Source organism: Pagrus major, chromosome 22 (genome assembly GCF_040436345.1).
Source record: "Pagrus major chromosome 22, Pma_NU_1.0".
In the NCBI taxonomy this organism is placed as follows: domain Eukaryota; kingdom Metazoa; phylum Chordata; class Actinopteri; order Spariformes; family Sparidae; genus Pagrus; species Pagrus major.
The window spans coordinates 30,814,209-30,833,529 of NC_133236.1; the positions used below are offsets into that span (position 1 = coordinate 30,814,209).

Consider the following 19,321-nt stretch of genomic DNA (forward strand, 5'->3'; position numbering starts at 1 on the left):
GTGTCTGTGTGTGTGTGTGTGTGTGTGTGTGTGTGTGTGTGTCTGTGTGTGTGTGTGTGTGCTGTGTGTGTGTGTGTGTGTGTGTGTGTGTGTGTGTGTGTGTGTGTGTGTGATTGGACCCTGCATGATGTCCAATCAGCGGCGGCGTTCCTCCAGCTCTGAGTGTGCTGCTTCCTGTTGTTTCCTTCAGGTCTCATCATCGCCCTGTTGTCACTGCGTTGCCGTGGCGATGCTGCGCCGCAGGAAGAAGAGGCGCAGGCCGGAGATCTCAGCGCCGCGAGACTTCCAGCACCGTGTCCACACGTCTTTTGACGCAGCTACAGGACGCTACGTGGGTCTGCCGCCGCAGTGGCAGAGCGTCATCGACACGCTGAGGAGGCCACGCCCCCTGGTGGACCCCTCCAGGGTCACTGAGGTCGAGCTCAGGAAGGTGAGGTGGGGCTGCGGGATCAATTCTGTCATTATACAATAAATCTGTGTCAGTATTCAGCGCCACATGTTCCACCTGTTAGCTGACATGACACATAACCACAGCAGTGACAGAGCTAACACATGCTACGCTAGCTTAGCTCCTAAGGTAGTGAGGAATGAACTCCTGTCAGTACAGGATGTAGTCAGTGTCAGCGATCAGCTCCACAGAAGAAGCTCTGCTCATCAGTTCGTTTTCTCTGAACATTCATCATTTTATAACATCATGATGAGTCAGCTGTTAAGTCCCACACTGTTAAAACTGTCAGATCTGTGAGCGACCGTCAGAGCTAACGGCTAACTCTGCAGGCCTCCTTCAGATAAAGAACATTTGACTTGTTTCATTTGTGCAGTTTAATCACAAAAGCAACCCGAGTCAGGACGAAGCTCTCAGTCTCGGTGTTCGTATCAGTGTCTTTCTGATGCTGGTCTTTAAAAACTCACTGAAGGATCCTCGTTAAACCTCATCAGAGTCTTGAATCTGTCAGATATGATTGTTGTGTCAGCATTACAGTGAAACTGGGTCATCAGGAAACAACATGACAACAGTGTACAGGTGTATATCCGGTTATTAAAGGTAATTAGAGCAGTAATTACACTGAACCTGGCTCCACGTGCAGACACAATGCAGCTTTATTTTGATATGCAGAGGAAGCTTCCTCCTGTAGTGTGTGACCTCATCACAGGTCAACAAGCAAAAGTAACTTTTCATGCTAAAGTCTGAAACGAGTCTAAATCAGATCATTCTCAGTTCTCAGCAGCTGCTGACGGTGCGTTTACTGCTCTTCTGTAAATGTCAAGTATGTTTCCATACAGGTACGGTCAGGTGTACACGCTCCACCTGCAGTGTGTTCTCTGTCAGCTGACCTCAGACCAGACAAACATCAAACAGATCTCTTTTCAGGATTTAAACCTCCTTAACTTCATTAAATTCATGTATTTATTCCATCTGGAGGTTATTTTTAATGAATAATGGGATTTATAATTATAACGAAGATAAATTCAGATTCTGATCTGAACTCAGTTCTTTGGAAAATAATTCACTGTTATTAAGTTCTAAATGGACATTAAAGTGAAAATTATAACAGATTATTATTAATTATTTATTATTATTTTATAGAAACAAAGTATTGCTAGCATAAAACAGAGTTACAGTAGGATAAAATAAGATTATGTTAGCACACAAAGTATCTCAGTATAACGTAAAGTAACATTAGCATGAATTCCAACAACACGTTTCAATGTTCATAAGAATAAGACCATTTAAATAAATAAATATTTAATTTATACATTCAATTGTTTCAATAAAATACTTTTTTAAGATTAAACTGTTCATTTATATATTATAACAAAAAACAAAATTAGTGTTAAAAAGTAACATTAGCTAGCTTTAGACCTGTGGTAACTGTGTTACTCTGACTAACTCTATAAATACTCTGTAACTCCATAAATACTCTGTAACTCCATAAATACTCTGTAACTCCATAAATACTCTGTAACTCTATAAATACTCTGTCTCTGTGCAGACGATTGTTCGGGGGAGTTTTATCGGTCATGGCGACTACATCTCTCACGTGATCTCTGAGATGACCCGTCTGTCCGTCACCAGCTCCAACTCTCTGCGCCGCAGCAGCCCCTCGGCACGGAAACGGGCCCAGTCGCTGGGTCGGCTTGGAGAGCTGGCGGAGGACGAGTCGTACCAGTACGAGGAGCTGAATCGACGCGGCGGGAAGACGGGCGGGAGCTCCACCTACTGGCAGGACCGGATCCGACAGGTTCGCAGCGAGAGCGGCAGCCCCAAACTGAATGGAGCTCTGCCCAGAGCCAAGTCCTTCTGTGAGGTGGGCACGCTGTCTGAGGCCACGCCCACCACACCTGTCACACCTCAGAGGACGGGCGAGACGGGCTCGCCAGGTGGACAATATGCTCGCAGTGAGGGGGCGGGGCTAAGACAGAGACCGACTTCCTGTCACCACAACCTGCAGAGTGTGGAGCCCAACAGCAGAGCTCACCTGAGACTGAAAGCACCTGTCAGTCAGCTGCCGGACCTGCTGTCGACCTTCAGAGAAACTCCCAGAAGGCCTCACTCCTCCTACGACCTCAAGGTGAGACGCGTCTGTAAAGTTCAACACAAAGTCTCTCTGAGATTGATTCAGCAGTTAGCTTAGCTTAGCATAAAGACTGGGAACAGAGGGGAACTGCTAGCCTCACAGTTAAAACTACTGAATCAACTGAAACCAGCTGAAGAAATCTGTTTTATTCTGAACAGAAATAAATTATTTGACGCTCTTCTTCACGTCTTCTCCCCCAGCTGACCTCGCCCTCCTCCCCCCTCCTGCTGCCTCCCCCTAACAGCACCAGCAGCCCCCTGGTCGCAGGTCGAGGGTTACCTCAGCGCTCGCTCCGCCCCTCCAGCTTCAACACCGGACTGGCTCCAAAACCTTCGACCCCCCTGAACCAGGGCCCGTCCCAGCACCGCCCCTCCCCCACGGGCTCCCCTGGACAACCCCCCTCCCGCCTCTGCCCCTCCTCCCCACAACAGACGGGACCCGGCGGCGGGGGGAAGGTGACGCACGAGCAGTTTAAGGCAGCGCTGCAGATGGTGGTGGACCCGGGAGACCCGAGGTTGACTCTGGAGAACTTTGTGAAGATCGGGGAGGGGTCGACAGGTGTGGTGTGCCTCGCCCGGGAGAGACACAGCGGGCGACAGGTGGCGGTGAAGATGATGGACCTGAGGAAGCAGCAGCGCCGGGAGCTGCTCTTCAACGAGGTAAACAAACATCATCAGACAACAAGGACATGAAATAAAAATAACTTGAAACATAAAATGAAAAAAATAATTTAAAATAATGTAAAATACAAAATAAATAATATAGAATAAAATAAAAGGTGTGTTTGGTTCCGGATCTTCAGAAATACTGAACCTCCATTTTATCTTCTGACTATGAAATCTGCTGCAACCATCAATATTCTATAATCAATAACCAGAATATTTTCCTGCCCAATCAATAAACTGTTTAATCTCTGAAACATCAAAAACAAGTGAAAGAAACATGTTTAATGGACCAACAGTCCAACAACAACAACAACAACAACAACAACAACAAACAAGAGGAAATCATCAAACATGGAACTTTTGATTTTTGCTTCAAAAATGACTTAAAACGATTAATTGATTCATTGATTAATTGATTAATTGATTGTTTTTATTGTTTAACATTTTAATTTCTTTTCCATTTATCTTTAAGAACAGAATGATTTTAACTTCCTCAGCGGACTCGCTGCAGATCATTAGTTTATATGACGAGTTTACTGATATCATTTAGTTTAAATATGTAAATGAGTCGATCTCATTAAATATGAGTTCACTAAGACAAACTCACCTGTCTTGTCTCACCTGACACAAACTAACTCATATTAACCTCATGAATCATCATCTGCATTTTGTAGATTTCACTGATCTTTGGCAACAGTTTGATGAAACTTCATCAGAATATTTAAAACTTGTTGTTAAACCTCTGATAAATGTTGTTGCTCGTATTCTTTCATATTTCTGGTAATAAAGTTTAATTCAACTCAACTTTACTTACAATCTGATATCTGATGCAGAATTGATTTTATATTCACATGATTCACTGTTAAGTAAGAAACCTAAAAAATAAAATAGTTTATAAAAATACTAAAACAAGATTCTGGATGGTTCAATGTTTGTGACACTTGTTGTTTCTGATCGAACTTCATCGTCCAGTTTGTTCACTTTGTTTTACTTGTTGCACATAAATGACAAGTTTAAGTTTAATTGTTTAATTTCATAATTTTAGTGTTAAATGAATCAGAAACACTGAACACCAGCCTCACCTGTCAGTGTGACATCACCAGCCTCACCTGTCAGTGTGACATCACCAGCCTCACCTGTCAGTGTGACATCACCAGCCTCACCTGTCACCTGTCCCTGTGTCTCAGGTGGTGATCATGAGGGACTACCGGCACCTGAACGTGGTGGAGATGTACCGCAGCGCTCTGGTGGAGGAGGAGCTGTGGGTCATCATGGAGTACCTGCAGGGCGGCGCTCTCACACACATCGTCAGTGAGACCAGGTGAGCAGGAAGTCGCACACAGGTGCCTTTCTGATTGGTTTGATAGTTGTGGTTTTATATTACCTGTACGGCGTGTGTGTGTGCATGTGCGTGTGTGTGTGTGTGTCAGGCTGAACGAGGAGCAGACAGCGACGGTGTGTGAAGGCGTCCTGCAGGCGCTGTCCTACCTTCACTCACAGGGAGTCATTCACCGAGACATCAAGAGCGACTCCATCCTGCTCACACTGGACGGGAGGGTAACACACACACACACACACACACACACACACACACACACACACACACACACACACACACACATATTATTACTGTAACTTGGTGTGTAAATAAATAAAGTCCTTCTCCTCCTTCTCCTCCTTCTCCTGCAGATCAAGCTGTCAGACTTTGGTTTCTGCGCTCAGATCAGTAAAGACGTCCCAAAGAGGAAGTCTCTGGTGGGGACTCCGTACTGGATGGCTCCTGAGGTGATCTCTAAAAGGCCGTATGGGACGGAGGTAACATCCACGAAACATCCTGAATGTTCATCATGAAGACACATTTTACTGAAGGCAGGATGTGAACAGACTTCCTGTCTGTCAGCTGTGGACCTTCATCCTCGTCCTCAGATCACTGAGTCAGTTTGAGTCTTAGCTGGTCTATGACCAAGACTTCAGGATGAAGATGATCATGAACTCTCAGAGGAGTCCTGTTAATATTATGAAAGTGAAAAGTGTGATTGTGATTTTGAGAACTTTTAGACTGTTCCTCCACATAACTTCAGAACTAACAGGATCATTTTCACCTGATAACAACATGTAGCTTGTCTGGTAGCGTGGTCTGGTATGCAGGTGAACTTCCTGTTTCCTGTCCTTCAGGTGGACGTCTGGTCTCTGGGCATCATGGTGGTGGAGATGGTGGACGGAGAGCCGCCATATTTCAGCGACACGCCCATCACAGCCATGAAGAAGCTGAGAGACGAGGCAGCACCGAGTGTGAAGAACATCCACAGGGTCAGAACACACTCGTCCTTGTTCTTCTATCTTGACCCCTCTGACCTCAACCTTCATCTCAACCTTCAACTCAACCTTCATCTCAACCTTCACCTCAACCTTCATCTCAACCTTCACCTCAACCTTCATCTCAACCTTCACCTCAACCTTCATCTCAACCTTCAACTCAACCTTCATCTCAACCTTCACCTCAACCTTCATCTCAACCTTCAACTCAACCTTCATCTCAACCTTCACCTCAACCTTCATCTCAACCTTCACCTCAACCTTCATCTCAACCTTCAACTCAACCTTCAACTCAACCTTCATCTCAACCTTCATCTCAACCTTCACCTCAACCTTCATCTCAACCTTCATCTCAACCTTCATCTCAACCTTCACCTCAACCTTCACAGATGAATCTTTATTTAATGAACCAGGTTCACTTTGTATCATGTACAAGAAAATAGACACACACACACACACACACACACACACACAGAATAATTTGTTTTAATGACAAAGTGAGGACACCAGTCCAGAACATGCATTGTGTGGACCAGCCTTTCACTGACTGGAACCAACTTCCTGTGGCCCGGTCAGTGTTTAGGCCCATGTAGGGAGAATCAGAACACACTTCTGGGTTCAGTGTCTCTGTGAGCACCAGTTAACTCTCAACAACATCAGTCTTATCCAACATGGCCGCTGTGGGCCTGTATGATTTACACTGTATGATGATAATCCACTGCTAAATAATGATCTTTGTGACAGGTGATGTGGGGCAGTGGTTGATGATGTCACTTCCTGTGTTCAGGTGTCTCCCGTGTTGAAGGACTTCCTGGGCTGCATGCTGACTCGTGACACTAAGCAGCGCTCGAGCGCCGCCGACCTCCTGGAGCACCCGTTCCTGCTGCAGGCCGGCTCGCCACGCTGCCTGGTGCCCCTGGTGGAGCAGCACCGTAAACGCATGTCGCTCTGCTGACACCTGAGTGTATACCTGAGGAACACCTGAGACACACCTGAGACAAGGGAACACACCTGAGACTTACCTGAGATCAACTGAGACACACCTGTGATACATGTAAGACACATCTGAAACACCTGAGCCAATCCTGAGACTCACCTGAGACTCACTTGAAGACAGATGTGTGAGACTCACCTGAGAGTCACCTGAGAGTCACCTGAGAGTCACCTGAGACTCATTGGCTGCTAAGAAGTCGGCAGCCAATCATGAAGCTGCTCCTCCTTCAGTCAGGTGATATCAGGATGCTGTCAGCTCGTGACCTTTGACCTCCAGCTGCAGGATGTTTGTCCTGAATCATGTCACCTGTAAACTCACCTGAGAGGAGGAAGTGATCAGAGAACAATAATCTGTAACTGGATGTGTCTTATTTTGACAGTTTAGTCCATCATTTCCTGTCAGTGAAAACAAACACGGTGCTGCTTCCTGTCTGACCTTTGACCTTTGACCTCCTGTTGCTCTGCAGAGGATCACTGAACTACATCTGATCACATTTATTAATAAACGTGTTAGTGAGCGACTTCATGACGTCTGCAGAAACAAATGAATCATGTTTTTAGTTTCAATCAGCTGATTTTGACTTCAGGTCACATTTCAGGCTCAAACTCTAACATGAACTGTAGAAACAACTTGATTAAAGATGTTGAATTGTTAGTTGTTCAGGTGTTAAACGCTCCTGTGGTTTTAAACATTCAGTCATTTAAAACAGAAATATTCTGAAGCTAAATCTGTTTATTTCAAAGTCATCAGCTGAATGTGTCCAACAGCAAACTGTCCTGACAGAGCTGCCCTCTGATTGGACGAGGGGAAGCTAACGTAGCTTATTAGCTGTTTAATTAAAGCTCCTGGTGTCTACACAGTGAGGAGGACGACACGCTGATACAGGTTTTAATCAACTGTGAGGACTTCCTGTCACATTAGCACCTGAATCAGTGAGCTAGCTAGCTAGCTAGCTTAGAGCACTTTTTTCCCCTTTTCAGTGAATCTTTATTGAAAGACATGATGAACAGTCCTGAGAGATAAACAGATCAGCACAGAGACTGGCTACAGTTAGCATGTTAGCAGTCAACAGAAGTATTCACTGGAGTTTTGGTCCTTTAAGACAGTTTTCTTTATTTCATAAATCCTGTCTGACTGTTTTTACACATTATTTTCCCATGATGCTCTTGTGTTGACGGTGAACGATATAAAAACTATTTTTCCTGTTTGTAAATGAAAGAAGAGGATTCATTTTAAAACTTGCACAGTTTCACACAGAATGTGACTTTTGCACATGTGACTAAAATATTTGTATGTTTTCTTTTATAAAATACAGATTTGAATAAAACTGTTGACTCTTATTTCTCCTCTTTTCTCTCAGACTGCAGCAGCTGTAGTTCTCACGTTCAGGTGTTGAAGCTGTTCACCTGTGAACATCGAACACAACAGTGAAAACGTCACTAACACTCAAACATCTTCACCTGTTCCCACTTCATCATCACTTCAGCTCCTTTCACACTGTGAACAAACCCACATGACAAACATCAGTGTGGGCAAGTTACTTTCAAAATGCAATATATTACATATTACTAGTTACCTTCATTTTTTTTTTTTTTGAACATTCTTTATTTAAAATTATGCATATAAAAACAAAGCAAAACAATACATTTAGGACAAAAAACAGAAAAACAAAGAACAATTAGTGTCGGCAAACATACAAACCCTAGTCAAGATCTACTACACAATTGGACATCCCACAAAACGAAACCCCAAATAGGGGGGAGAAAGTACATTCGACAGGCGACCCCCACAAAACGACAAAAACAGACATAAATTCTCACAACAAGCTGTTACCAGTTCATCTGCCTGGCCATCCAAGTGTAATATAATATAATTTCAGGCTAGGCAAACTAAGACCACCTTTTTCCTTTGGGCTTAATAGCAACTTCTGTGTAATTCTAGGCTTTCGCTTTTGCCAAATAAAAGCAGAAATCATTTTATCCAACATTTTGAAGTTGGAAGCTGGTATCCAAATAGGCAGTTATTGAAAGAGGTATGATAATCGAGGAAGTATATTCATCCTGACTGTTTCGATTCTACCAAGGAGGGACAGAGGAAGAATCTCCCATCGAGTCAAGTCTGATTTTATTTGTGTGATTAATCTGCCATAATTTTCATTAAATAATTGTGAAGTTTGTGTCGTAATCATTATGCCTAAATATCGGAATCCCCTATCAGACCAATTAAATGTAACTTCTTTATCTAACTCTGTTGGCCACTTGCCCACTAGCATCATGGCCTCTGATTTTGTTTCGTTAACTTTGTAACCTGATATTTCCCCAAATTCCCCTAAACAGGACAAAAGCACTGGAATTGAATTCAAGGGGGCAGTAATATACAGAATAACATCATCCGCGTATAGCGAGATTTTATGGGTCACCCCACCTACTGATACTCCCTGAATTTTAGGGTCCACTCGTATAATTTCTGCAAAGAGTTCGATGCTAATAGCGAATAGTAAGGGCGAAAGGGGACATCCCTGTCTAGTCCCTCTTTTCAAACCAAAGTTCTTTGATGTATATCCATTCACCCGCACTTTTGACATGGGTCCTGAATATAACACAACGATCCAATTGATGAAATCTGGATGAAATCCCATTTTTTCCAATGTGTGTTCCAAATACTGCCAATCCACCCTATCAAATGCTTTCTCAGCATCTAAGCTGAGAAGCATTGAGTTCTCCTAATGTTGTTTATCCCATGACGACCCGGTATAAACCCAGTTTGATCTGGTTTAATTAATGTATGTATACACTTTTGAATTAGTTTTGCCAATATTGTGGTTAAAATTTTTGCGTCACAGCAGAGCAAACTAATTGGTCTATAAGAGGAACAGTTTGTGGGATCTTTACCTTCTTTGGGGATTATGGAAATTATTGCGTTACCCGGAAGTCTAGTTACCTTTATTTTAAAGTAATATATTACGTTACAATATTACTGTCTGTGTAGAGTAATTTTTTACTTATCACACTACTTTTTAGTTACTTTCAACATAACGCCCAAATCACCTCTATAGAAGAGATAAACAGCCTCGATCTGTTTAAATAAACGATGGTCTTGGTCTCAGTGACGAGCAGACAGAAGATCACAGTCTGATATATTATGAGACATGATAGATATTCTTTATTGTAGCTCAGTCATATGAAACACAGCAGACCTGCAGCTGCTATAATGTAGCCTGTTTACTTTAGTCTGCAGAACAAGGAACCGTGGTGTGATTCATCATCAGGCTTCATCATCAGGCTTCATCATGAGTCTTCATCATGAGTCTTCATCATGAGTCTTCATCATCAGTCTTCATCATCAGGCTTCATCATGAGTCTTCATCATGAGTCTTCATCATGAGTCTTCATCATCAGTCTTCATCATCAGGCTTCATCATGAGTCTTCATCATGAGTCTTCATCATCAGGCTTCATCATCAGTCTTCATCATCAGGCTTCATCATCAGGCTTCATCATGAGTCTTCATCATGAGTCTTCATCATGAGTCTTCATCATCAGTCTTCATCATCAGGCTTCATCATCAGGCTTCATCATCAGGCTTCATCATGAGTCTTCATCATGAGTCTTCATCATCAGGCTTCATCATCAGGCTTCATCATTAGACTCATTTCAGTCATACAGAGAGATGTTTACAACTAATATTTTTATTTCTTTATTTTTTAATGTTGGTTGTTCATGTTGTGATCATCAGAAAAGACTCGGTGCTCAGTTTATCAGACGACGCTCTGATAACATGAAGATAACCAGCTGCTATTTTAATCACTGTGTGTGTGTGTGTGTGTGTGTGTGATGATCACAGAGGTCAAATTAAAATGAAAAATCTCTTTAATCCTTAAATTCAAGAAAATTAAAAAACACTAAAGTGTTCAGTTGAGACGTCACTGAGCAGCCGAACAGATGAACATGAAGTCAAAGACATTTTAATGGATGAAATCATCACGTGAATAAATAAAGATTCATTCTGATCATCTGTTGTTTGATGAAACAGTTTTTGTTTGTTGTTGTTGACACAAACTTTATGATCAGAGTGAAGTTCATCACTTTTATAATCACCTGATGACGACGATGATGTATTTTATATTTACGTCATGAGTTTTGTATTGATGTGTGAAAAGAACTGAACACCTGTAAAACATGTAAAGAAAAAGTCATTTGGTAACTTCAACAAAAACATTTGATTAATGACAACAGTCAGTTTACAGTCGACTTTGTGTTCAGTGTTGATAAACAGGAATAAATAAAGTCATTAATGTCATCTTTACCAATAATGGACTTCAGATCTGATCAGAACTATTACAGTAACAAAGTGTTTCAGTTGATCAGTCGTGTTCAGTTCAGCTCATCTGTGAACAACGCAAAAGGTTCAAACATACTTTAAAGGGTTAATTTACGTCTCACAGTTTAAACTTCACAGAGTCGATGACGTTCAGTGAATTAGAGACTAATGATCCTCTCAGAGTCGTCTGAGCTCAGCTGAACATACAGACATCACATCTATTGTGTTCATGTTAATTATATATATGACCAGTCAGTGGTGAAGAAGTACTCAGGTTAGGTAGTGAAGTAAAAGTACGGCTCATAATAAAGAATCAGAATCAGAATCAGACTCAGAATTCCTTTATTTGTCCCGCAAATGGGGAAATTTCTCTGTCACAGCAGCCAAAGGACAGTAATTACAATAAACAATAATAAAAAGTAAAAAATAAACAATATAATAAGAAGATAAGAAATAGAATTGACTCGTATATACATAGCATTTACAATATGAACAGTGTAATTATAAACAGTGTGGTATCAAAGGAGTACTGAGGTTGGATACTGAACGCTGTCGTAAGAGCTGATGGTGTTTCAGTGTGCAGCATCGTCGTCCTGTCGCTGTGACTGAGATAAAAACTGATTCAAGAGTCTCTGGTTTCTATTTGGAGGCTGAGAGCTGATGAGTCCAGACTGTCCGAGATAAAGAGACAACAGACACTTCAGTCAGTCACCAAACACTCCTCATATCAGACTCACGTTCAGCCTCACAAACATCTGACACGCCTGCTGCAGCATGTCAAACACAACTATCCAAAACTGATGAAGAAATGTTGTCATCATCAGTCATCATCTCCTCCCTCCACGATGATCAAAGTCAGTCCACAAAACATTTCAACCTGATCTGAGGAGACCAGATTTAACCCTTTATTAAGATGAAGTCTTCACTGGAGCTGCTGAGCTAACAGTGTTAGCATCAGGTAGTTCTGCTGAGCTAACAGTGTTAGCGTGCACCGACCGCTTGTTGAGAGTGTGAATCTGGTCTCCTCAGATCAGGTTGATCTCTGTGATCACAGCAGACGAGCTGCATGGAGACATCTGATGTTTAAATCATCTCCAGCTGCTTCAGTTGTTCAGCAGAACGCTGCAACTCTGTTTTACTGTGAAGCTCCAGAAATGTTCTGATATCTGACTTTCATCATCATGGAGGAGATGCTGTTAAGTGGGTTTTGATTTTCGGGTGAACTGTTCCTTTAAGTGAAGCACTTGAGAAGACAGCGGCAGGTCTGCTGTAGTTTGGGTGAAGATAACAAAAGAGTCGCAGAATCAAAATTTCCTCTCTCATCCACGAAACAACAAAATAAAGTTGTGTGAGTCTGAACAAGGTTTGAACAAATGATACGAGCCTCTGAGTTCCTTCATTCAGAGACGTATTTAATCAAAAGTATTCAATAACTTAAAACAAATGTGAGACGAAAGACAACGAAAACAAAACAACAGGAGCAACAAAAACTTTATAAATTAAGTTTAGATTTAAATAATAACAGTTTAAGATCTGTATTCTTTTTGCATTTCTATATATTTCTATGTATGTCTCTGTTTCATAAATACCTTGTTAAAAAGAAGAATCAGAGATAATCACAACATGTGGATTCTTTAGTTATTCAGTCTCTATTTAACCTTCGACACAAACATTAAGGTAAATAAAAAAAGTTGTGAATAATGTTTTTCTGTGTTATTATTATTATCTGTTGTATTTGGACTCAATTATTAGTTGAAATGATATTTGCAGTATTTTGTGTAATGACACTTTTACTGCATATTGTGTGTACTTAAACATTACCTTGTAAGTTATTGTACTTGCAGACTGCAGACCATCAAATTGGAATTAGCAGCTTCTTGATGATTTAATTTTTGTTTGAATCTGCACTTTTCAGCCAAACTGAATCAGATATGAAGACATTACATGTGAAGTACCTGTTTTTTTGAATGAAGTTTGGTGCAGTTATGATGAAACTGTTGGATGAGCAGCAGGAGATGCTGAGGAGACAGTAGAGTCTAAATGGAGACGTGTGAGGCGTCTCTATCAGCAGCAGATAAGCAGTCAAACACTCCTTTTCCTAAAATGGACGTTAACAGCCAAAGGTCCTGAATCTGCCCTCATGCCGGCTCACATCCTGGGACAGATTTAGTCTCAGCTTCTGTGTTTTCTTCTCAGCAGTTATCTCCTAATTTGGTCCACAGGGAGTCTTTATAAGCACCTGCCTGCTGCGAGGAGCCTGCAGTTCTCCTCTCAGACTGATCTGAACCTCCACCCTCCACCATGGGTGATGCTCTGATGGCCGAGTTCGGGAAGGCAGCTCCTTACTTGAGGAAGTCGGACAGGGAGCGTCTGGAGGCCCAGACGAGAGCGTTTGACATCAAGACTGAATGCTTTGTAGTCGACGATAAGGTGGAATATATGAAGGGACAAATCCAGAAAAAAGATGGAGGGATGGTGACGGTCAAGAAGGAGGATGGGACAACGGTCACTGTGAAGGAGGCGGACGTCCACCCCCAAAATCCACCAAAGTTCGATAAAATCGAAGACATGGCAATGTTCACCTTCCTCCACGAGCCCGCCGTGCTGTTTAACCTCAAAGAGCGTTATGCCGCCTGGATGATCTACACGTACTCCGGGCTCTTCTGCGTCACCGTCAACCCCTACAAGTGGCTTCCTGTCTATGACTCTGAGGTGGTGGCAGCCTACAGAGGGAAGAAGAGGACTGAGGCTCCCCCTCACATCTTCTCCATCTCTGATAACGCCTACCAGTACATGCTGACTGACAGGGAGAACCAGTCTGTCCTCATCACCGGAGAATCCGGCGCTGGGAAGACTGTCAACACCAAGAGAGTCATTCAGTACTTTGCCAGCATTGCTGCAGTCGGCAAAAGAGACACCAGCAAGGGGACACTGGAGGATCAAATCATCCAGGCAAACCCTGCGCTGGAGGCCTTCGGCAACGCCAAAACACTGAGAAACGACAACTCGTCTCGCTTTGGAAAATTCATCCGGATTCACTTTGGTACGAGCGGCAAGCTGTCGTCTGCTGACGTCGAGACGTACCTGCTGGAGAAGTCACGCGTCACCTTTCAGCTCAAGGCAGAGAGGAATTACCATATCTTCTACCAGATCCTGTCCAATCAGAAGCCAGAGCTGCTAGACATGCTGCTGATCACCAACAACCCGTACGACTACTCCTACATCTCCCAAGGAGAGGTAACGGTCGCCTCCATCAACGACTCAGAGGAGCTGATGGCTACAGACAGCGCCTTTGACGTGCTCGGCTTCACTCCAGACGAGAAGATGGGTGTCTACAAGCTGACGGGCGCCATCATGCACTACGGCAACATGAAGTTCAAACAGAAGCAGCGTGAGGAGCAGGCTGAGCCAGACGGGACGGAAGCTGCTGATAAATCAGCTTATCTCATGGGGCTGAACTCTGCTGACCTCATCAAAGGGCTGTGTCATCCCAGAGTCAAGGTAGGAAATGAATACGTCACCAAAGGACAGAGTGTGGACCAGGTCAACTACTCCCTCGGTGCTCTGGCCAAGTCAGTGTATGAAAAGATGTTCAACTGGATGGTGGTGAGAATCAACCACTCCCTGGACACCAAGCAGCATCGTCAGTACTTCATTGGAGTGCTCGACATCGCAGGATTTGAGATCTTTGATTACAACACTTTTGAGCAGCTGTGCATCAACTACACCAATGAGAAACTGCAACAGTTTTTCAACCATCACATGTTCGTTCTGGAGCAAGAAGAGTACAAAAAAGAAGGCATCGACTGGGAATTCATCGACTTTGGGATGGACTTACAGGCTTGTATTGACCTCATTGAGAAGCCGCTGGGGATCCTGTCAATTCTGGAGGAGGAGTGCATGTTTCCCAAAGCCAGCGACCAGACCTTCAAGTCCAAGCTCTATGACAATCATCTGGGCAAGAACAAGATGTTTGAAAAGCCGAGAGCAGCAAAGGGGAAAGCAGAGGCTCATTTTGCCCTGGTTCACTATGCTGGCACAGTGGACTACAACATCTCCAACTGGCTGGTCAAAAACAAAGACCCCCTGAATGAAACTGTGGTCGGTCTTTACCAGAAATCATCTCTGAAGCTTCTCAGTCTTTTGTTTTCGAGCTATGCAGGAACTGACGGTGGTGACAAAGGTGGCAAAGGAGCCAAGAAGAAGGGTTCCTCCTTCCAGACCGTGTCTGCACTCCACAGGGAGAACCTGAACAAGCTGATGAACAACCTGAAGACCACACATCCCCACTTTGTCCGCTGTCTAATCCCGAATGAGAAGAAAACTCCGGGTGTCATGGACAACTGCCTCGTTATGCACCAGCTGCGCTGTAACGGTGTCCTGGAAGGCATCCGAATCTGCAGGAAAGGTTTCCCCAACAGGGTCCTCTATGGAGACTTCAAACAGCGGTACAGGATACTGAATGCCTCTGCCATCCCTGAAGGCCAGTTCATCGACTGCAAGAAGAGTGCTGAAAAGTTACTGGGATCCCTGGATATCGACCACACTCAGTATAGGTTTGGCCACACCAAAGTCTTCTTTAAAGCCGGCCTGCTGGGAACGCTGGAGGAGATGCGAGATGAGCAACTCTCTCGAATCATCACCAGGATCCAGGCCAACGCTCGGGCGCTCCTCATGAGGGCGCAGTTCGCTAAGCTCGTGGAGCGCAGAGATGCTCTGATGGTCATTCAGTGGAACCTTCGCTCTTTCCTGGGTGTGAAGAACTGGCCATGGATGAAGCTCTTCTTCAAGATCAAGCCCCTGCTGAAGAGTGCTGAGTCAGAGAAGGAGATGGCCAACATGAAGGATGAGTTCAACAAGCTGAAAGAAGCTCTGGAAAAATCAGAAACAAGACGGAAGGAACTAGAGGAGAAAATAGTGACTCTTCTCCAAGAGAAGAATGACCTGACTATGCAGATTCAGTCTGAACAGGACACACTGACAGATGCTGAAGAACGCTGCGAACAGCTGATAAAGAGCAAGATTCAACAGGAGGCCAAGCTGAAAGAGATGACAGAGAGACTGGAGGATGAAGAGGAGCTGAATGCAGATCTCACAGCTAAGAAGCGGAAGCTCGAGGATGAATGCTCTGAGTTAAAGAAAGATATCGATGATCTGGAGCTGACTCTGGCCAAGGTTGAGAAAGAGAAACATGCCACAGAAAATAAAGTGAAAAACCTGACGGAGGAGATGGCCTCACAGGATGAAAACATCATGAAGCTAACCAAAGAGAAGAAGGCACTACAGGAGGCTCACCAGCAGACACTGGATGATCTTCAGAGTGAGGAAGACAAAGCAAACAGCTTGACGAAAGCCAAAGCTAAGCTGGAGCAACAGGTGGATGATCTTGAGGGCTCACTGGAGCAAGAGAAAAAAGTCAGGATGGACCTCGAGCGTTCGAAGAGGAAGCTTGAAGGAGACCTGAAACTGACCCAGGAGAGTGTGATGGACTTAGAAAATGACAAGCAGCAGCTGGAGGAAAAACTGAAAAAGAAAGACTTTGAGACCATCCAAATAAGTTCAAGACTGGAGGACGAGCAGGTCGCATCGGTTCAGCTCCAGAAGAAGCTGAAAGAAAACCAGGCGAGAATTGAGGAACTAGAAGAGGAGCTGGATGCTGAGCGAGCAGCCCGGGCCAAAGTGGAGAAGCAGCGCTCAGATCTTTCCCGTGAGCTGGAGGACATCAGTGAGCGCCTGGAGGAGGCAGGTGGAGCAACATCAGCTCAGGTGGAGCTAAATAAGAAGAGAGATACTGAATTTCAGAAGCTGCGCAGGGAACTGGAGGAATCGACCCTCCATCATGAGGCCACTGCTGCCTCCCTGAGGAAGAAACATGCTGACAGCGTCGCCGAACTGGGCGAACAGCTCGACAACCTGCAGCGTGTGAAGCAGAAGCTGGAGAAGGAAAAGAGTGAGCTGAAGCTGGAGCTGGACGACTTGTCTTCTAACATGGAGAGTGTGGTGAAGGCCAAGTCAAACATGGAGAAGATGTGCCGCACAATGGAAGACAACATGAACGAGTACAAGAGCAAACACGAGGAAGCTCAACGGACCATCAATGACTTGACGACCCAGAGGGCCAAGCTGCTCACTGAGAACGGAGAGTTTGGACGGCAGCTGGAGGAGAAGGAGTGTCTGATATCTCAGCTGACCAGAGGAAAGAACTCGTACAACCAGCAGGTAGAAGATCTGCGCAGACAGCTGGAGGAAGAAGTCAAGGCAAAGAATGCCCTCGCTCACGCTGTACAATCTGCTCGCCACGACTGCGATTTGCTCCGAGAGCAGTTTGAAGAGGAGCAGGAAGCCAAAGCTGAGCTGCAGAGAGCTCTGTCCAAGTCCAACACAGAGGTCTCAGCATGGAGGACAAAATATGAGACTGATGGGATCCAGAGGACAGAAGAACTGGAAGAAGCAAAGAAGAAGCTAGTTCAAAGATTGCAGGAGGCAGAGGAGGCCATCGAGGCCGTGAACGCAAAGTGTTCATCCCTAGAGAAGACCAAACACCGCCTCCAAAATGAGATTGAAGACTTGATGCTGGACCTGGAGAGATCCAACGCAGCGTCTGCAGCCCTGGACAAAAAGCAAAGAGCCTTTGACAAAGTCATGGCAGAGTGGAAGCAGAAGTTTGAAGAGTCACAGTGTGAGCTGGAGGCCTCTCAGAAGGAGGCTCGGTCTCTGAGCACTGAACTCTTCAAACTGAGGAACGCCTACGAGGAGTCCCTGGATCAACTGGAGACGATGAAGAGAGAGAACAAGAACCTCCAAGAGGAGATCTCTGACCTCACCGACCAGCTGGGGGAGGGCGGCAGGAGTGCTCATGAGCTGGAGAAGATCCGAAAGCAGCTGGAGCAGGAAAGGGGAGAGCTTCAGTCGGCACTGGAGGAGGCAGAAGGTTCTCTGGAGCATGAAGAGAGCAAGATCCTCAGAGCCCAGCTGGAGTTCAACCAGGTGAAGGCTGAAATGGAGCGAAAAGTGGCTGAGAAAGATGAGGAGATGGAGCAGGCGAAGAGGAACTACCAACGGATGCTGGAGTCGCTCCAGTCCTCTCTGGAGTCTGAAACCAGGAGCCGCAATGAGGCCCTGAGAGTCAAGAAGAAGATGGAAGGAGACCTCAATGAGATGGAGATCCAGCTCAGCCAAGCTAACAGGCAGGCAGCTGATGCTCAGAAACAGCTGAAGAGCCTCCAGGCATTCCTGAAGGACTCTCAGCTGCAGCTGGACGATGCACAGCATGTCAACGACGACCTGAGAGAGAACATCGCTCTCCTGGAACGAAGACACAATCTGACCCAGGCTGAGCTGGAGGAGGTGAGGGCTGCCCTCGAACAGACGGAAAGAAGTCGTAAACTGGCTGAACAGGAGCTGACTGACGCTACAGAGCGCATGCAGCTCCTGCACTCCCAGAACACCAGCCTGATCAACCAGAAGAAGAAGCATGAAGCTGACCTGCTGCACCTACAGAATGAGATGGAGGAGGCCATACAGGAGAACCGCAACGCTGAGGAGAAGGCAAAGAAGGCCATCACAGATGCAGCCATGATGGCTGAGGAGCTGAAGAAGGAGCAGGACACCAGTGCCCATCTGGAGCGCATGAAGAAGAACATGGAGCAGACCATCAAAGACCTGCAGCACCGCCTGGACGAGGCTGAGCAGATCGCCATGAAGGGCGGTAAGAAGCAGCTCCAGAAACTGGAGGCTCGCATCAAAGAGCTGGAGAGCGAGCTGGAAGCGGAGCAGAGGAGGGGAACTGAGTCCATCAAGGGGGTCCGCAAGTATGAACGCCGCATCAAGGAGCTCACATACCAGACCGAGGAGGACCGCAAGAACATGGCTCGCCTCCAGGACCTGGTGGACAAGCTGCAGCTGAAGGTCAAGTCCTACAAACATGCCGCCGAGGAAGCTGAGGAGGTGGCAAATGGCAACATGGCCAAACTCCGCAAGCTGCAGCACGAGCTGGAGGAGGCCGAGGAGAGGGCCGACATCGCAGAGTCCCAGGTGAACAAGCTGAGGGCCAAGACCAGGGACGGATCCAAGAAGGGCCTGGACGAGTGAGGAGGTGTCAGAGAGTCACAGGTGAGAGGAACCAGATATTCACTGTCACTGATCTCATACTTTTTTAAGAAGTCATGAAACAGTTTATTTATAAATGAGCAGAAAAACAGCTGTTATAAGTTGAGTGTTATTATATAAATGTCCTCGTTAATAGTTTGTGAATGTGTTTTGATTGACAGGTGCTCCTGTTCCTGAGGGACTGGACGGACGCTGATGATCAGAGGAACAACAGAGACATTTAACCAGCTTCAGTAGAGATACAGTAGTTGTGGTTGTAGTGCTAATTATTAATCATTAATCATTATTCATGTGACACTGGAGATTAAGAATCATGTTTTCATTTTGATTCATTAACAA

The 19,321-nt window shown here is 44.9% G+C and overlaps 2 protein-coding genes across 2 annotated transcripts; both read left to right on the forward strand.

The window, feature by feature from the left end:
- Positions 1 to 220: 220 nt before the first annotated feature.
- On the forward strand, positions 221 to 6,985 carry pak6b (p21 protein (Cdc42/Rac)-activated kinase 6b). Its single transcript, XM_073492592.1, has 8 exons — positions 221 to 430; positions 1,995 to 2,573; positions 2,780 to 3,238; positions 4,432 to 4,565; positions 4,675 to 4,801; positions 4,934 to 5,059; positions 5,420 to 5,554; positions 6,348 to 6,985. The coding sequence occupies exons 1-8, from the start codon at positions 230 to 232 to the stop codon at positions 6,513 to 6,515; spliced, it is 1,929 nt and encodes a 642-aa protein (XP_073348693.1). The 5' UTR covers positions 221 to 229; the 3' UTR covers positions 6,516 to 6,985.
- Positions 6,986 to 13,174: 6,189 nt separating this feature from the next.
- myh6 (myosin, heavy chain 6, cardiac muscle, alpha) lies at positions 13,175 to 18,964 on the forward strand. The gene has a single exon (XM_073492565.1). It carries the CDS (start codon positions 13,175 to 13,177, stop codon positions 18,962 to 18,964), a length of 5,790 nt encoding a protein of 1,929 aa, XP_073348666.1.
- The last annotated feature ends 357 nt before the right edge of the window (positions 18,965 to 19,321 follow it).

What these genes read in the sequence shown, in the direction of transcription:
- pak6b (XM_073492592.1), top strand. Translation starts at nt 230, where the DNA reads ATGCTGCGCCGCAGGAAGAAGAGGCGCAGGCCGGAGATCTCAGCGCCG. An exon ending in CTGAGGTCGAGCTCAGGAAG is followed by an intron (nt 431 to 1,994) that starts GTGAGGTGGGGC and finishes GTCTCTGTGCAG; the next exon opens with ACGATTGTTCGGGGGAGTTT. An exon ending in ACTCCTCCTACGACCTCAAG is followed by an intron (nt 2,574 to 2,779) that starts GTGAGACGCGTC and finishes CTTCTCCCCCAG; the next exon opens with CTGACCTCGCCCTCCTCCCC.
- myh6 (XM_073492565.1), top strand. Translation starts at nt 13,175, where the DNA reads ATGGGTGATGCTCTGATGGCCGAGTTCGGGAAGGCAGCTCCTTACTTG.